We start from the raw sequence: 16509 nt of genomic DNA on the forward strand, positions 1-16509 counted from the left end.
ATTACTTTGCATCATTTCCAGAAACACTTTTCCAGACTTATTTTTGATGTCTGGATGAAAAATGAAAAATGTATGAATGAAAAAACTACATCTTTCTACTGACTGCATTCAACTCAGCATTCTAAAGATGGGTTCAGTTCACAACTCCTTTGAACTCATAGTATGTTCTGTCACACTTTTATCTATGAAAATCCTGGATTAAAAAGTAGAAATGAAAATAGTAGCTTCAGAGGAGCAAATTTTGTTAGGGTAGATGAGAGGAAAATTACTTAGCATTAATTTCTTTTCCTTAACCTAGTAATTCCCAGGTAACTCAGGACTGCCCATGTCTGCTAGTTACCTAAGAGAATTTGCACATGTTAAAAGCATTGGCATGATTAATGCCATGTCTGTTTTGGTTTTGATTCATCATTCAAAATGCTGCTCATTTGTATTCTTAAGCTAGCATCACACAGCGCATGACCAGTAGTTGATCATATTCCAAAAGATAAAATATGATTTCAAAAGTTTAAACACTTCCCTGAAAAGGTTTAGCCCATATTTTATTTTACAAAATAATGTTCCTTCCTGTTTTAGTTTTATGTTTTCACAAATCAATAATACTGTACGGGTGACAACTTTACAAAAATATGTCTAAATTGACCTGCCAGCCAGTAATTGATCATCATTGTGCCAAAATATACAAAGTATGAATTTGAAACCAATGCTGATGGTGTGCTGGGTAAACAACATGGCAGATTTTGATGGTATGAAAATACCTTTTATGTGCTAACATCAATAGAAACTATCCAGCTTCAACCAGCAGATTCATAACTCATTTCACCAAAAAATTTCCCTCTGGAATAATCCATTAGCCAACTTTTACTTCATACCTTTTAATTCATAAGGAACCAACTGTTTCCCAAGTTTCATACAAAAAGACATCTCTTCTTTTAAGAGTGAACATCTGCTTACATGCTGTAGAAATAGTAAGACTGGGTACTCCAGGATTTGCTTTTCTATTAGCAGTAGGAATGAAAAGCATCATTAATTTAAAAGCACTCTGAAGGCTTCGGTAAAAGTGGTGGGTTACTCCTGGTTTGGTCTGGTTCTATAGAACCGGTAGTAAAACCGGCGGGAGGCTCCACGAACGCACCACGACGCCATCATGGGTGATCTGCGCATGCGCAGAAGCACGGACGCGGAAGTGAGCGAAGCAAGCGTGCACGCGTGCTCCTGCTGTGAACTGGTAAGTGGAACCCACCCCTGTTTGGTTACATGGCTGAATAATGCTAATGTCAAAGCTTAATCTCCGGTATGTTCCTTTCTACTCTGACTTAAAAGATTCCTTATCTGGAGATTTAAAGCAGGAATGTATCTATTAGAGGCCTGGCAGCCAAATTCTTCTATTCAGAGCTTAACATACAGACGTGTTTAGTTCTGCCATGTGTCTGGAAGCTTCATCTTAACTTCATCAGAAGAATCCTGTATCTGGCCTAAGGTCAGTGTAGCTGACTTGTTCTGATGCAGAAAATACTTGATTAGGCATATGAGGCAATCCAGCCTCGTCTTCTGCTGACTCAAGACATTCTTAGACTAAATACTTTGATGATATCATGCCAGGCCATTGCAGAAAAGCATGTGGAAGAAAAGGATGTGGGTTTACAATGTATATTTTTATAGAATGGTTTAAAGAAAATTGTTTTAGTTTGCGTGGTTTACTTTAATGCTTGGCTTTGGTTTTAGTTTTGCTATTTCTGGCTTTTATTAGTTATGTGTTCGTCGCACTGAATATATTATTATTGATATTTTATATATAGCCTTGAGACAGCTCTTTTGCATCTGAAGGCCATCTGAAGCATCTACAAATATGTAAATATTTTTAAAGTGATGCAAAACAGAAAATATTATCCTTAACGCCAGAGTGTGTTAAAATAATGGCAGTATAATGTAAGTTACAGGCAACTCAGTCCCAATCATAAGGAATGATAATCATAAAAGAAATTCTGCTGAATCAGACGAAAGACCCATTTAGTCCAACATTTGTTTTCCACTGGGATCTGTCCCTATGTTTCCAAGAAAATCATGAAGAGGCCATGAGAATAATGCTCTTATCCATTATTCATTCTACAACTCTGCCAGCAATCAGTATTCAGAGCCATATTAAGCAGAATAACAGAGTTGGAAGCGGCCTTGGAGGTCTTCTAGTCCAACCCCCTGCTTAGGCAGGAAACCCTACACCACTTCAGACAAATGGTTATTCAATATCTTCTTAAAAACTTCCAGTGTTGGAGCATTCACAACTTCTGGAGGCAACTTGTTCCACTGATTAATTGTTCTAACTGTCAGAAATTTCTCCTTTAGTTCTAGGTTGCTTCAATATTAATTCTTGTATATGTGCATATCATTCTGCTGCCCTCCCAGTTATGTCATATTTAACTGACATAGTTTGATGAATGTGCACTGTCAGTATTTATGAATCAACATAAACTTAAAAAGAAACATTACTGACTGCTCTTCCTCATGGAAGAGCACAGAATCCATACTCCTTTTCCAGTAGGACTCTTTTCATACCAGAAGAAGGAAAGGTTATGTTTCTGAATGTTGGTCACCTCCTTCAAACTTATTCTACAGTTTACAATTGCAAAAGCAGCTTAAGGTAAAGATAAGATAGTGAGGAACAAATCTCTCACTTGAAACGGATGTTGGGATCCCACTAGTAAATAAATTGAAAAATTGTGAGTAAATCTACTGACAGATAAGAATTCCACTTGGTCATTTTTAAGACCAAGATGAAAGTAAGTAGTATTTTATGTCAAAGACATGGTGAATAAGTATTGTTAGTTCATTTCTGTTTGATGGAAAACTGCTGTATCTACATGATTCTCAGACAGGAGTGGTAATTAGAAAGTGATGTCATCTAGAAGTAACGATTTTAAATTTATTATAAGATGCTGATATAGTATGTACAGTATGTGTAAATATATATTTGTGTGTGTATATGTGTGTGTGTGTGTGTGTGTGTGGTTGTAAATATGTGTGTGTGTGTGTGTGTGTGTGTGTGCATATGTATATGAGGGAGGGAGGAGGCATTCCAGGAATTTAGGAAGGAAAGTGCAGTAACAACTGATGTTTCTATTAAAAAGATTGAAGTTTTGCTATCTATAGTGGATGAGTAACCTTGTTTAAAATAATAGAAAGTACAGAAGTCCAACATGAATATTTTTTTGCTAGAAAGTAAATCCACAGAGAATTTCAGTATGTTTTGAAGATTTAGAGAATGAAACCATGTAATATCATGATAGGCAGATGTTTTCCATATGTTGTCAGCATGGAACTTCAGTCATTCCAAAGCTGACTTATATGATGTTTCATGTTACAGATTTCTCTGTGAATTTGGCTTCAGTTCAGCTTGTGCATGTACTTCGTCAAACATTCTTCCAAAATTGTAAAACTATTTTGTCTTGTTTATTCTCTCCACCTCTCCTCCATACTTTATCAGCATCTGAGCAATTGTATCCTATGTTGTTATCAGTGTATCTTTGTGTTAAATGCATAGTTATAAAATATAGTTTCCAGATTTCTCTTTAGCATAGCTTGCTTAAGTGTAAAATAGGCTACTTAAATTGAAGCTGAGGTGGGATAGAGAATAGGTAAATTATAATGGGTTTTTTTAAATAGTTCTTTAACAGTTAGTATAACCATATTGTTTAATACTCAATTCAAATAATATTTAAAAAATAATTTTGGTTTATATGCAAAGCCATATTGCCTTACTTAGTCACATTCCATATTAAATAATATTTGATTTCTGTTTTTCTCTTGTTCTGCCATATGTTTTGATGCAAACATTCAGTTCCCACAGACATCGTTCCCAGAAACCATGGGTAATAAAATCCTGGTTCTGTTTTGCTTTATCTCTTCAGCTTGAGACCATTCAGAATTAAAGCCTTGTTGACAGAGAAAATAGAATAGGCTCTTTGTTATGATTCTGTTCCCATATTCTTCACAGGGAATTCCACGTTGCTCCGTGTATTGCCTTCTTTGTATGAAAAGCAACAAGAACCTTTAAGCAACCACCTGAGAGAATTGGTAGGACTGATGCCTCATCTGGAACCATCTGAACAGCAACATCTTCTACAGCTTTTGCTAACCGTTGCAAAGAAAAAGCAGCCCAAGGTAATTTTTGTTCATTTCATATTTGGTCAACTCAAAACATGTGGCTCTTGAGTCAAAGGAGCCTGTCATTTTGATACACCCCAGAACAATTAAACTTCTCACTAGGCCAGGATCCAAAATACCTACCTATAACTTTTCAAGAATTTCCTCTCCAATCATGAACTTTGCATTAAGATTTGCTGAGTTTGAAAACCAGTTAGACATCAGCTCCCCAAAGAGGAAAGTTCAGCATAGGCTGAATCAGTTGGCTGAATGTAGAGCAGGGGTGGGAAACTATTCCCCCTTTATAGTCTGTGAACTTCAACTCCCAGAATTCCTAAGCCAGCCATGCTCAGGATTGTAGAGTGTCCTCTCTTTGGGCTTCACTTTAGCCTAGTGAATAATTTATTCACTATGCATTTATTATTTAGTGAATTTATTCATTGCTGTGCTTATTAATCTCTAATCAGGTGTCTTAATTTAATATTGATACTTTTTTGAAATGAAGCCAAAATGGGGACACACAAAGCTTCAATTTCCAGAGTTGCAAACTCTAAAAGCCATTTGTAGAAGCCACTTAATTTCTTGTTTTAGTGATTTCAACAAAATACTTGAAATCAGTATCATAAAAATATTAAGATCCATTGTACAGCTGGAGTTAAAAAGAACTTGGATTGTTGAGAGTTCAAAGTACCACAAAATATCCTTTGAGTCAAGCTAGATTCCTGCTGAATACATTGATGCGTCCAGATTATTTTCTTGGCAACAATATAAAAATATTCACTGTTGCCTTCTTTGTGGACTTTCTTTCATTTCTCAATCTAATATTTAGACCTTGGATTTTATTTATTTTTTTTTGGGTGGTCCCACATCCAGGTACTAATCAGATATAATTCTGCCTGGTTTTTGTATAGTTTGTTTTAGATTAGACACCTTAAATGCAAAATTTTAATTTTGCAGATAATAATAATAATAATAATAATAATAATAATAATAATAATAATAATAATAATAATATAATACATCAGATCACACACTATCACAAACTATTTGCATCAGATCACACACTATGACTCATTGTTCATCAGGAAAATACTTATTATGCCATGTCCAGTAAAAGTTGAATCATTCCTAACCACAATGACATGCTATAAATTTATGGGAGACCAAGATCTATCCTTTGTTTCAACCTCCATTTTTCCATCCTTGTCTGCTACATTGAACTCTATATAATAAGATAATTAGCTTTTTTGAGACTGATGTGGAATATACAAAAGCATTTATATATTCACAAATTCCTATTTTTTTATTGGATTAGGAACTGGACATAAGAAGTATGGTTTTAACTGCCCTCTCCATGTTCATTTATGTATTTATTTATTTATTAAATTTTTATACTGCCCTTCTCCCAAGGGACTCAGGGCGGTGCACAGCCAACACTAAAACACATATATACAAAAAATTTAAAAAAATTTTAAAAATATATTAAATAATTTGGCCCCAGTCTTATTAAAAAATTAAAGCAATCATTTAAAATTCACATTTAGGCCAGCCCAGCTTGTTGAAACAATAAGGTCTTGAGGGCACGGCGAAAGGCACGTAGGTCAGGGATCATCCGTATCTCCGGGGGCAGTTCATTCCAGAGGGCAGGTGCCCCCACAGAGAAGGCTCTCCCCCTGGGGGTCGCCAGTTGACATAGTTTGACCGACGTTCCCTCTCTGTGGGAACGTATTGGTCAGTGGGAGGCTATTGGTAGCAGAAGGCGATCTCGTAAGTACCCAGGTCCTAAGCCATGGAGTCCTTTAAAGATGGTAACCAACACCTTGAATCGCACCTGGAAGACCACCGGAAGCCAGTGCAGCTCACGCAGGAGAGGTGTTACATGGGTGCTCCGTGTCACTCCCATAATCACCCGCGCGGCTGCATTCTGGACCAGTTGGAGCCTCTGAGTGCTCTTCAAGGGGAGCCCCATGTAGAGAGCATTACAGTAGTCCAGGCGGGAGGTGACGAGGGCATGAGTGACCGTGTGCACCGTGCGCAATATAGTAAGAGCGTGCTGAATGAGAAAGACAAAAGTCATCTCAAGCACAAAATGTTTCATTCATCTGAGAATAATCAAGTGATGAAAACACCACCGGCTGAGAGCCCTGGAAGGTTAACAAACCAGAAGTCTTCCAATCAGAAAGCAAAATGATTCTTCTTTTAATATCAAAAATTAAGTCTATTTCAAAGGAATATGGTCTATGAGCTTAACATTATTGAGTCTAAACTAATACAAATTTTCTGGCAAATATATAAAAAAAACCCAGTTTCTCCATTCATAATATTGTATAGAATAAAGTGTTAAAAGGAAATGTCCCTGCCCTCAAGTTATATTCACTGCACAAAGATAAGACGTTTCCCAATACATTTGGCTTTAATAAACCTATTATAACTCTTGCATAAATAAGTACAATATGTGCAAATTGCTGCGATGATAATTGACACTTTGCCATTGAATTTCCATGGCCAGCCAGTAAGCAGGGAAGAGCTCCAAAGCTTGCAAAATGAGGCTAAGGGTTATTCTAACCCCTGAATTTCCCAGTCTAATAATGCAAGTGATCTCACAAGCATCACTAGAGCACACTGTTCTTCCAACGTTAGCACATCCCTCATATTGAATCATGTCCTCTAAAAGGATATTTCCGTGGATCTCAAAGTTAGACTGGTTCAGATAAGTCTTGGGCTAATTAAATGACATTATTTTCTACAACCCCCCAATATGTATCTCTACAAAGATAAAGATGTTTTATGATTAAAGAAAAGCAAGTAAGAAAGCAGAAAAGAATAACAGAGTACAAACATTTCATGCTTCATGTACAGCCAGTTCTGTTGTGTAGGCAGAATGTTTGTGCTACCTCACATTAGACCTTATAAAATACAATAGTATCAGATTATAGAATATATACATTTCAGTAGTCTTTGGAAAAAAATAAAAAAGAGCTCCAGGAATTTATAAGTTACAGTTGAAGGAACGTGTACAAGATATATAGCAACGGAGGGACTATCATTTCTTTCATAATTCCACTCTGACAGGACCCATTTTAGCCTTTGTTTAAACTATAGGTCATATACTTTAACTTTCAGCATAACTCCCATTCTTCTGTTAAAGATACTGGGGGGGGGGAGTGTCTTTGAGACTTCCTTTGTAAATTGTGACCTGGCATTTCAAGACCTTAAAAGAGAGAGTCAGATCTGGTCATCCATAAACCTAATTGAGAAGACTTAATATAACTTATTGCTTTATATTACAGAGAAGCTAACAGCATAAAATCAAATAATATAATCTGTAAATAGCCCAGAGTTGCCTTACAGGGGAGATGAGCAGCATAAAAGTTTAATTAATGAATAATATTACTATATACTGCTTTCAATAATTTAGGGCGGAAAATCTTCAGCTGAAGAGGTTGTAAAAAAATTCTTTTAAAAACCTCTGACGATCCCAGCTGAGTTGCCTGATGGTAGAGGCTTTTAAAAGCATTTTATTTTACAACCTCTTCGGCCAAAGAGGTTGTAGAAAAAATGCTTTTAAAAGCCTCTGTCGATCCCATCTGAGCCGTGCGATCATCAGAGAATTTTTTTTTTACTTTTAAAAGCATTTTTTTCAGCCAAAGAGGTTGTAGAAAAAATGCTTTTAAAAATAAAAAAAAGCCTCTGATGATTGCGTGGCTCAGCTGGGCATGGACGGCAGGGTATCCAAACCACCCGCCTCCATCGCTACCGGATCGGGTGATCCGGTCCGAACCGGGAGCATTTCACCCCTGTACTATACACGGACTAGTGAATGTCACTATCTAGTGATGTATATGTAATTGGTCCTAATTACAAGCAGGACTATTATTGTGATATTCAAGATTTTCTTTTTAAATTATTTGTGTCTTGTTGAAAATTTAAGCCTGTACATTTAGATTTTTTTAAAAGCATGTTCATTAACTTGGTTTCCTACCATGTTCAGATGAATTCTTGCAGAGTCATGCAGATTATAATTTCAGTTTTTAATCATGATATTGCAAAAATGGTACATGGGGAATTCATACAACAGAATTTCAGCATAGTTCCATAAATCACACCCATGCATGTATGACTTCATTACCACCTTTTTCCTTTGATTGCAAAAATGTGCCTAGATTTTATTGATTTCAATTAATTTACAGGGATGTGATTATAATTTGTCAGACTGTCAATGACCTGAAGCCTAACTGCTTTAAATATGTAATTTTCCAGTACAATACAGGTAGTCCTTGACTTATGACCATAATTGAGCCCAAAATTTCTGTTGCTAAGTTTGTTAAGTGAGTTTTGCCCCATTTTATGACTTTTCTTGCCATGGTTGTTAAGTAATCTCTAAAATTCTTAATTTAATAACATGACTGTTAAGTGAATCTGGCTTCCCAACTGACTTTGCTTGCCAGCAGGTCATAAAAGGTGATCACATGACCCCAGGACATTGCAATGGTCATAAATATGAGTCAGTTGCCAAGCATCTGAATTTTGATCATGTGACCATGGGGATGCGGCAACAGTTGTTAAGTGTGAAAAACTGTCATAAGTGACATTTTCCAGTGCTGTTGTAACTTCAAATGGTCACTAAATGAACTGTTGTAAATCGAGGACTACTAGCTGTATATAGAGGCTATGCTAACTTAAATGCTAATTTAAATTATCTAGAAATCTGCCTCTTAAATTCATTCTTCACTTTAGGCATCAACTGTGATATTTTAAGCATTTCTAACAAAATGGGAATTTCTGTTGCCTTTTCACAATAATCTATCATCAGAGACTTTAACTGAAATTTTTAAAAAGATCAATAAAACATATTAGTTTAAGAGGAGAATCTTGTAAACACTAGGATTTTTTTAAAAAGAATTTCCTTAATAATGAAATACTAAATCAAATAATGTATAACTTCTAGCAGTAACCTGTCAGTATGTGTTGAGAATAATTGAACGTGAATTGACTTATTTAAGAATTACAAGCAGATGGATTTTTCTTTACAAAAATCAGTCTGGAATTTATGTTTCACCCTTCTTTTAGGTTCTCAAAGAATGTATTTCTTCTCTAATTGATCATCTAAGAGATCCTCTTTATAACGACATTGTCCTAGACATATTCATAGAAATATCAGATTATGAACCAGAACTCTTGGCCAATTTACTGCCTGTACTGAAAGAAACTGGGGAGACTTTTCCTAATTTGATAGGGCAAATGGCAAAGATTTTTGGAGCTGTTGGACAAGTTGATGAGGTATGCGCTATTCTATTTTTAAAAGAAATTTATATTCTACCGTGTTCTTAGCCATTAGTCGTAATTCCTTAAAAGAGCTCTCCAATCAAAGGTAACTCACATTAAGGTCTAAAAATGATAGCATCATCATATTTTCCACAAAATATGCTATGATAAACCAATAATAAAAATGCACAATAGAAATATTATTGCACTTGAAAAAGGTTTCATATATTATATGTCTGATTATTTCATGTTTAAATTCTCAAGGAATTAATATCATCCTCAACTAACAAAATCTTTTGTTTGTGCCACCTGATTACTTTCATTCAAAACAGAATGCAATCAATTCATTTCTTGAATTTTCCTTAAGAGTTTTATATCCTGTTTATATACAATAGCAATGCCAAGCACTTTGTACTGTTAATAGATCATCCTTAGTTTAAGTGCATTTTGTTTGCCATGAAGATATTAAATGTTAGGTTTATCAAGGCTTATATTAATTTTAGTTGCTATAAACTGCATTTGTGTAGAGATTTCACTCTTAAGAATTATACGCAGCTGAATTACAGTGTCCTTCCTTAAATAACTGGAAGGAACCACACTTGATTATAGCCAGAAAACAAGTGGAACATATTAAATGCAAGCATTTCCCAAAACGTGTCTCAATTTACTACAGCTTTTCCCTGCACTGCAAATTCAAACAAGAAAGTCACTTCATCTATCACATCATGAAACATTTTTCCTTGAATTTTATTGATGACGGTTGCCACACCTTAAATTTTAATGTTCATGAAAAATGTTCTATTTGTTCAATGGGTATAACTAAGGACTATATTTCACCTTCAAAATAATTTATTCTAGGATGTGTTTATATGATAAAGTTTAAGTGTTTGTGGGTGTGGGTGTGTGTGGGTGTCTCAGTGTGGGTGTATAAACTGTGTCTTGTATATAATTTGATATGCAATTTGTTTTTTTAGCCTCACCAGTTTGCTTACTGGAAAAGCATGTCTTGACAGAGGCTGTTAGAGCTGTGCACACTCTGAAAATGCTTAGGAAGAAATGCTTCAGATCAGTGGTGAAATACAAATTTTTTTACTACCGGTTCTGTGGGCATGGCTTGGTGGACGTGGTGTGGCTTGGTGGGCATGGCTTGGTGGGTGTGGCAGTGGAAGGATACTGCAAAATCTCCATTCCCACCCCACTCCAGGGGAAGGATACTGCAAAATCGCCATCCCACCCCACTCTGGGCCAGCCAGAGGTGGCATTTGCCAGTTCTCCAAACTACTCAAAAATGTGGCTGCTTTAAGGAATTAACTCATTAAAGTCACCCTTGAATCAACAATATCATTTTAGAACACTAAAAGCTAAAGGGTTTTTTTTTCTCCCAGATATCCCAGTGTACCATTGTTGCTACTTTATCATGCTGTTCTTTGTAGTTAGTCTCTGTGATCTATCTGCAGCTGCTAATTAGATGTTTCTTCATCTTCTTTGTAGAAGCAGCATTTGCTGTTTGTTGTTGTCTTCTTAATTCTAGCTTAATGTATGCATTTGTTATTAAGACTATGTCTCTAGAAATATTTGGGACTATTGCTTTTTGTTTGCATGAATATAGCTTTGAGTGATAATATTTTTTTTTACTATTCTGTAGAATGAACTGCAATGGTTTAATCTGCAGATTGATGTGATAATAAATCTTACTAGATGAGTAAGTAAATAATGAAGTAATAAATCTTTACTGTATGAGAATATAGTCATTGGTAGAAGTCAGGCTATCAGCTTTCTGATAAATGGCCTGCTTCCAAATTTGAAGGCCCACTTCATAGGACTAAACAAAAGTAATTTAGTAAAACGTTACTATGTTTTGTATTAGATATGGTCCATAATATGGCAAGAAGTAACCAGTATCTAAGAGCTCAGAAAAATGAAGGATCTTTTAATAAAAGTGCCTTTCCATGCGTATGAAGCTTAAAGTGAGTGTGTATAGTTAAATATTCATTCATTCATTCATTCATTCATTCATTCATTCATTCATTCATTCATTTTACTTGTATCCTCCATAATTAAAGGAGACTCTTAGCAGATTACATCCATTAATTAAAATTATTAAAAATGTCATTATGAAGAGACATCCATTAGTTAAGCTTAATTATACAAAACTAATCAACATATTATAACTGATGATGTCATTTCAATTCCCTGAAATAATTACAAAATAGTTTCATTTTTTAAATTACTTACAGAACTAAATTATAATTTGGGGTGGGGGATATGTGTGGATTGATGGATGGATGGATTCATTCCAAATTGTACAGCAGCAGAACCCTACAATCTTCGTCACCTAATGGAAACCAAAAGTAGGTTTTTCTAGGACATCTTGAGTTGGGCAGATTGAAATTGGTCAGAGAAAATGGTCCTGCAAGTACTCCCAATGCCAAAGCATCTGTTGTGCTTCTTCACTGGAGGTAATTACCCCTACGGAGATATTTTGGGCATATCCTGGGGATAATAGAGCAATTTGTAATTGCTTGTTTTTGAGTTGAGAATCCAGAAAGTTGTTGTTGTTGTTGTAGTTGTTGTTGTTGTTTGTGGGACTATTGACATTATTTGAAACTGGGAAATGGATTATTGGGCCAAGCAGTTTAAGAACCATTGGCGTATAGGATTTTTAAAGTCAAAATCAGCATTTTGAATTGTACTTGGGGATTAATAAGGAGCCAATGCAGGGCCCACAGCACAGGGATAATTCATTCATGTCAGTAAATACCCTCTACCAACTGGGCTGCTGTACTTTGGACAAAATGAAGCTTCTGAGTGGTCTTCAAAATGCATTGTGGTAGTCCAGATAGGTGATGATGAGAGCATGGTTTATCAATCCAGGCTCCTAACACTCCAAGTAAGGTTGCATCTGGCCATAGGTGGACAAAGTTTCTCTGATTACAGCTTCTGTAAGCCCTGCATGAACAGCCATAGATCTGCTTCTTTAGGGGCAACACCACTCTGTGAAAAGGCCACATTTTAATGGACACACAGTAACTGCATCTTGCATGAGACCATGCTAATCACTGGTCTTAGGTGTACTTAATTTGGATTGGATTTGTTTTCAGAGATTTCTAAACTTTTCTAAAGGGCTGGAAGAAAGATTGTTTCTCCTATTTGTTTTAACTGCTGTTTAGTGATGATGTTAGTGGAATGGTATTTCTGTAGTTTATAGACTGGACTATGTGCCTATACTATGTAAGAAGCTGTAGAAAAACTTTGCCTTTAATGCCATTAATTTTGTTTGAACTGATTGCAAGTTTAAATAAACGAAAACTCTATTGCATTTCAGTGTTCACATTTTATCTGCTGTACTGTTTCTTGGAATATCCTGTGTGGTCTTCTGTTTAAGCTTTTACATAATAGTTATCCTGTTTAAACTGCTGTCATTTACAAATGCTTTAGAATTTATCCTGCCTAATTAATATTCTCTGGAAATGTTTCTGACATCAAAGCAATTTCTCCATTACAAAAATGTCGATTACCATTGTGCTTAATCTGTCACAAGAGTCTTATCAGCACTAAGAAGAGGAGACAGCTTCACCCTTCCCTTTCTTTCCCTTCCTTCATAAAATCTGCCAAGAAGGGATAGATCAGAACCCAAAGAAATCTTCCTCTCTCCTTCCATTTTATCCACCCATGTTCATTTCATCCTCTCCTCTTCCAAACTTTCTCCTTATCAGATGTCAGATGGTGCTGGTTTTTATCTTTAAGGGTCTACATGATGTGGGGACAGTTACTTGAGAGACCATCTATCTCTACTAGGTGCAGCAGGGTGAATATGCTACGGGTTCCTTCTGTGAAGCAATGTCAACTTACAATGCTTAGCGCATTGTAAGCCGCCCTGAGTCTCCAGAGAAGGGCGGCATATAAATCAATTTTTTTTAAAAAAAACTGATGGGACCAAGAAGATATGCCTTCTCTGTGAGGGTGTCCACTCTCTGGAACAACATTCTTCCTAAAATGAATCTGATCGTGCTGACTTCTTCGAAGGGCTTTCTTCCTTAGGTATTGGGGTCAAAGTGTTGTAGAGGTTGGTATAAATGTTTTATCATTATGCTGTTAGAAACACTTTAATAATGTCTCAATCTATGTCTTTTATAAAAGAAACTGTGAGGTTTCTTTTGTATTTTTTTCAGTTATATAATATAGCATTTATGTTTCTGCTAGCTGTCCCGAGTTGTTTGGTTAAAATGGGTGGCCATGTAAATTTGACAAATAAACCAACAGACAAAAGGTGTCTTTCCCAAGCTCTTTATAGCTCTACCATTTCTGTGTTTCTATCTATTCTTTCTTCTGCTTCTGATCTTCTTCTGGTAGAATTGGCTGAGATTGTTCAACTTGTTTCTTTGATGGTGCTGATCAAAATGCCCAGTACCCTCATGTATAGAGGGAAAAGAAGATAAACATTTTGAAATTTTGAATATAGAAGAAATTAAAATTAACAGATTCATCCCTTACTATTTTCTGGGCTTCCTTATCTTTTCTAAAGTATTTTGCTTTGGGGTTTTTTGTTTGTTTGTTTGGGTGCCTTGAAGAGGTGTGGATTCTTGGTGACTACCTGGATAAGTCTCTGCAATTTTATTGGCATGATTTCAGAAGTGGTTTGCCATTGCTTGCTTCCTAGTCCTAAGAGAGTTTATGGGTACTCAGCTGGCTTTGAGTCTAATGCAAGACCAGAGCTTATTTTCTGATTTTTAGTATGGTGACTTAAGCACCACCACTGGCTAGCTTTAAAATGATTATCAGGTCGGTCTGAACTAGGTTAGATTAGATTAGAATTCTTTATTGGCCAAGTGTAATTGGACACACAAGGAATTTGTCTTTGGTGCATATGCTCTCAGTGTACATAAAAAGACAAGATACATTCGTCAAGAATCATAAGGTACAACACTTAATTATAGTCATAGAGTACAAATAAGCAATCAAATCATATTAGGAAACAATCAATATAAATCGTAAGCTTACAGCAACAAGTTACAGTCATACAGTCATAAGTGGGAGGAGATAAGTGATAGGAACGATGAGAAGATTAATAGTAATAGTAATGCAGACTTTCCATAATAATAATGCAATAGTAATGCAATAGTTTGACAGTGTTAAGGGAATTATTTGTTTAGCAGAGAGATGGCATTTGGGAAAAAACTGTCCTTGTGTCTAGTTGTTCTGGTGTGCAGTGCTCTATAGCGTTATTTTGACAGTAGGAGTTGAAACAGTTTATGTCCAGGATGCATTCCTTGCGTCCAGGAACTAACATTCAAATGACAGTTGAAAGAAAAAAGAATAAAACATACTAGCCAGAAAGATAGTCATTCATAAATATTAGTCTGTATTTCCAGTGCATAAGTACCTGGTTCTCAGAGGCTCCATTACCAAGTAATGGTAATACATCCATCCATATATTTTAGACATGGTGTGAAATATCCCTTATTGATTCTAATTGTACTGACTCTGGAAACTATGACTTGGAAAAATGCATCAAACTTCTATTGACCCAGTGAAGATTCTTCAATCTCCCTCCTGCTGCATCCCTTTAATTCCTTCCAGGAATGGTACTAGATATAATACTTGTAGAAATTTGAGACACCATCTGCATAGAAAGAAAGAATGTCCATTCGTGCAAAGAACATTCTGGATCAAGGCCCATAAATTGGGAGAGTAAGTTCCCTGTTCAGTTGATTAATTTATCCCTAAAAAAAATCAAAATTATTATTTTCCAACATTCCAGATTGGCTCCTGTTCATTGTAGGAAATGGAAATAATCAACCAATGGATTAATTATTTATTTGTGTCCATCTGTGCAGTATGTGCCTCCAATTTCTCTATAGCGAATTCTGTCTCTAAAGCCTAGAATCTATAGCTCTGGATATAATGAACTGTTTGCGTCATGCAGGATACTATTTCTAATCCAGTACATTCAGTATTTCGTTTGGTTACATTCCCATCATGATAACTTGCCAGTATGATTTCAAGCCAAGGATTCTGTCTGGCTTCCCCCAAATCTTAGGCAGCAGTTTTATTTGGAATAGATGTCAGTCAGTTGGCTGATTTCCAGCATCCCTGTTCGCCTTGCTTGTTTTCCTCCTCAAAAAGAAGAGGAAAATGGGAGGAAAGGAGATCTGATCCAGGTGTTTTTCAGAGTTCCATTTGCTTGTGATCATCGGAGAGAGAAGATGGCAGAGAGAGAGTTTCTCCTCTCTGAAAGCAGAAGATTTACCTGAAGTAAATCAGGTAAATGATGCTTCAGTCTCTCGTTACTTCCAATGTAGTAAGTACTTACTACTTTGCTTCAGTCTCTCGTTACTTCCAAAGGCAAAAGCATCTACTAGCATTTAGCAATGAAGGCCTTGGAAAAATTATTCAGATGCCATGACCTGTCTATACCTACAAAGGTAAAAATCATGCAGGAAATGGTTTTCTTTGTGACACTATATGAATGTGAAAGCTGGACTTTGAAGAAGCAAGATAGAAATAATATTGATGTTTTTGAATTTTGATGCTGGAAAGAACCCCATAAAGAGCCAAGAAAATTAACAAATGCATGTTAAAACAAATATTCCGGACACATTTGGTAAAGACCAATTTCCTTGAGAAGTCCATAATGCTGGGGAATGTGGAAGGAAAGGGAAAAGAAAGACAATTAACAGCAAGGTAGATGGACTTAATTACAGGGAACAATAGGTGCAAGCGTCTAAAGGATAGATCATTCTGGAGAAAGTCGATGTGTCACAAAGAATCAATACCAGCTTGATACAATCAATAAATCAGATCTCAAGCTTTCTTCAGACCAACCGATAAACCATTCTGACTAGTCTGCTTTTTAAAAACATCGTAGTACTTTTAATATTATATTATTTTTAGTTTAATCACACTGATATATAATATAAAATTTTAATGCAAGCTGAAATGTTCTGCAAGAATGGTTGGACCATATTCACTTGGGAAACCAGGCTTGGTATCAGAATTAGAAGGAAGAAATGGGATTTGGGTTAAATGTTCTTCCATCATTTTCAAAGAGTTATCCAAAAATTCAAGTAGAAAGCGCCAATTCCACAATGCTTTCAAGTTTTG

At 35.9% G+C, this 16509-nt stretch overlaps 1 protein-coding gene across 1 annotated transcript in view; it reads left to right on the forward strand.

Annotated features, from left to right (window-relative positions):
• VEPH1 (ventricular zone expressed PH domain containing 1) overlaps positions 1-16509 on the forward strand; it is a 117123-nt gene that overhangs the window by 30937 nt on the left and 69677 nt on the right. The window contains exons 4-5 of the mRNA XM_070945859.1: positions 3992-4158; positions 9211-9420. Of these exons, the coding sequence (XP_070801960.1) occupies positions 3992-4158; positions 9211-9420 (377 nt within the window). The remainder of the gene's footprint in view (positions 1-3991; positions 4159-9210; positions 9421-16509) is intronic.

This window comes from Pituophis catenifer, unplaced genomic scaffold, assembly GCF_029215685.1.
Source record: "Pituophis catenifer annectens isolate HBS135680 unplaced genomic scaffold, rPitCat1.0.hap2 SCAF_6, whole genome shotgun sequence".
Taxonomy (NCBI): domain Eukaryota; kingdom Metazoa; phylum Chordata; class Lepidosauria; order Squamata; family Colubridae; genus Pituophis; species Pituophis catenifer.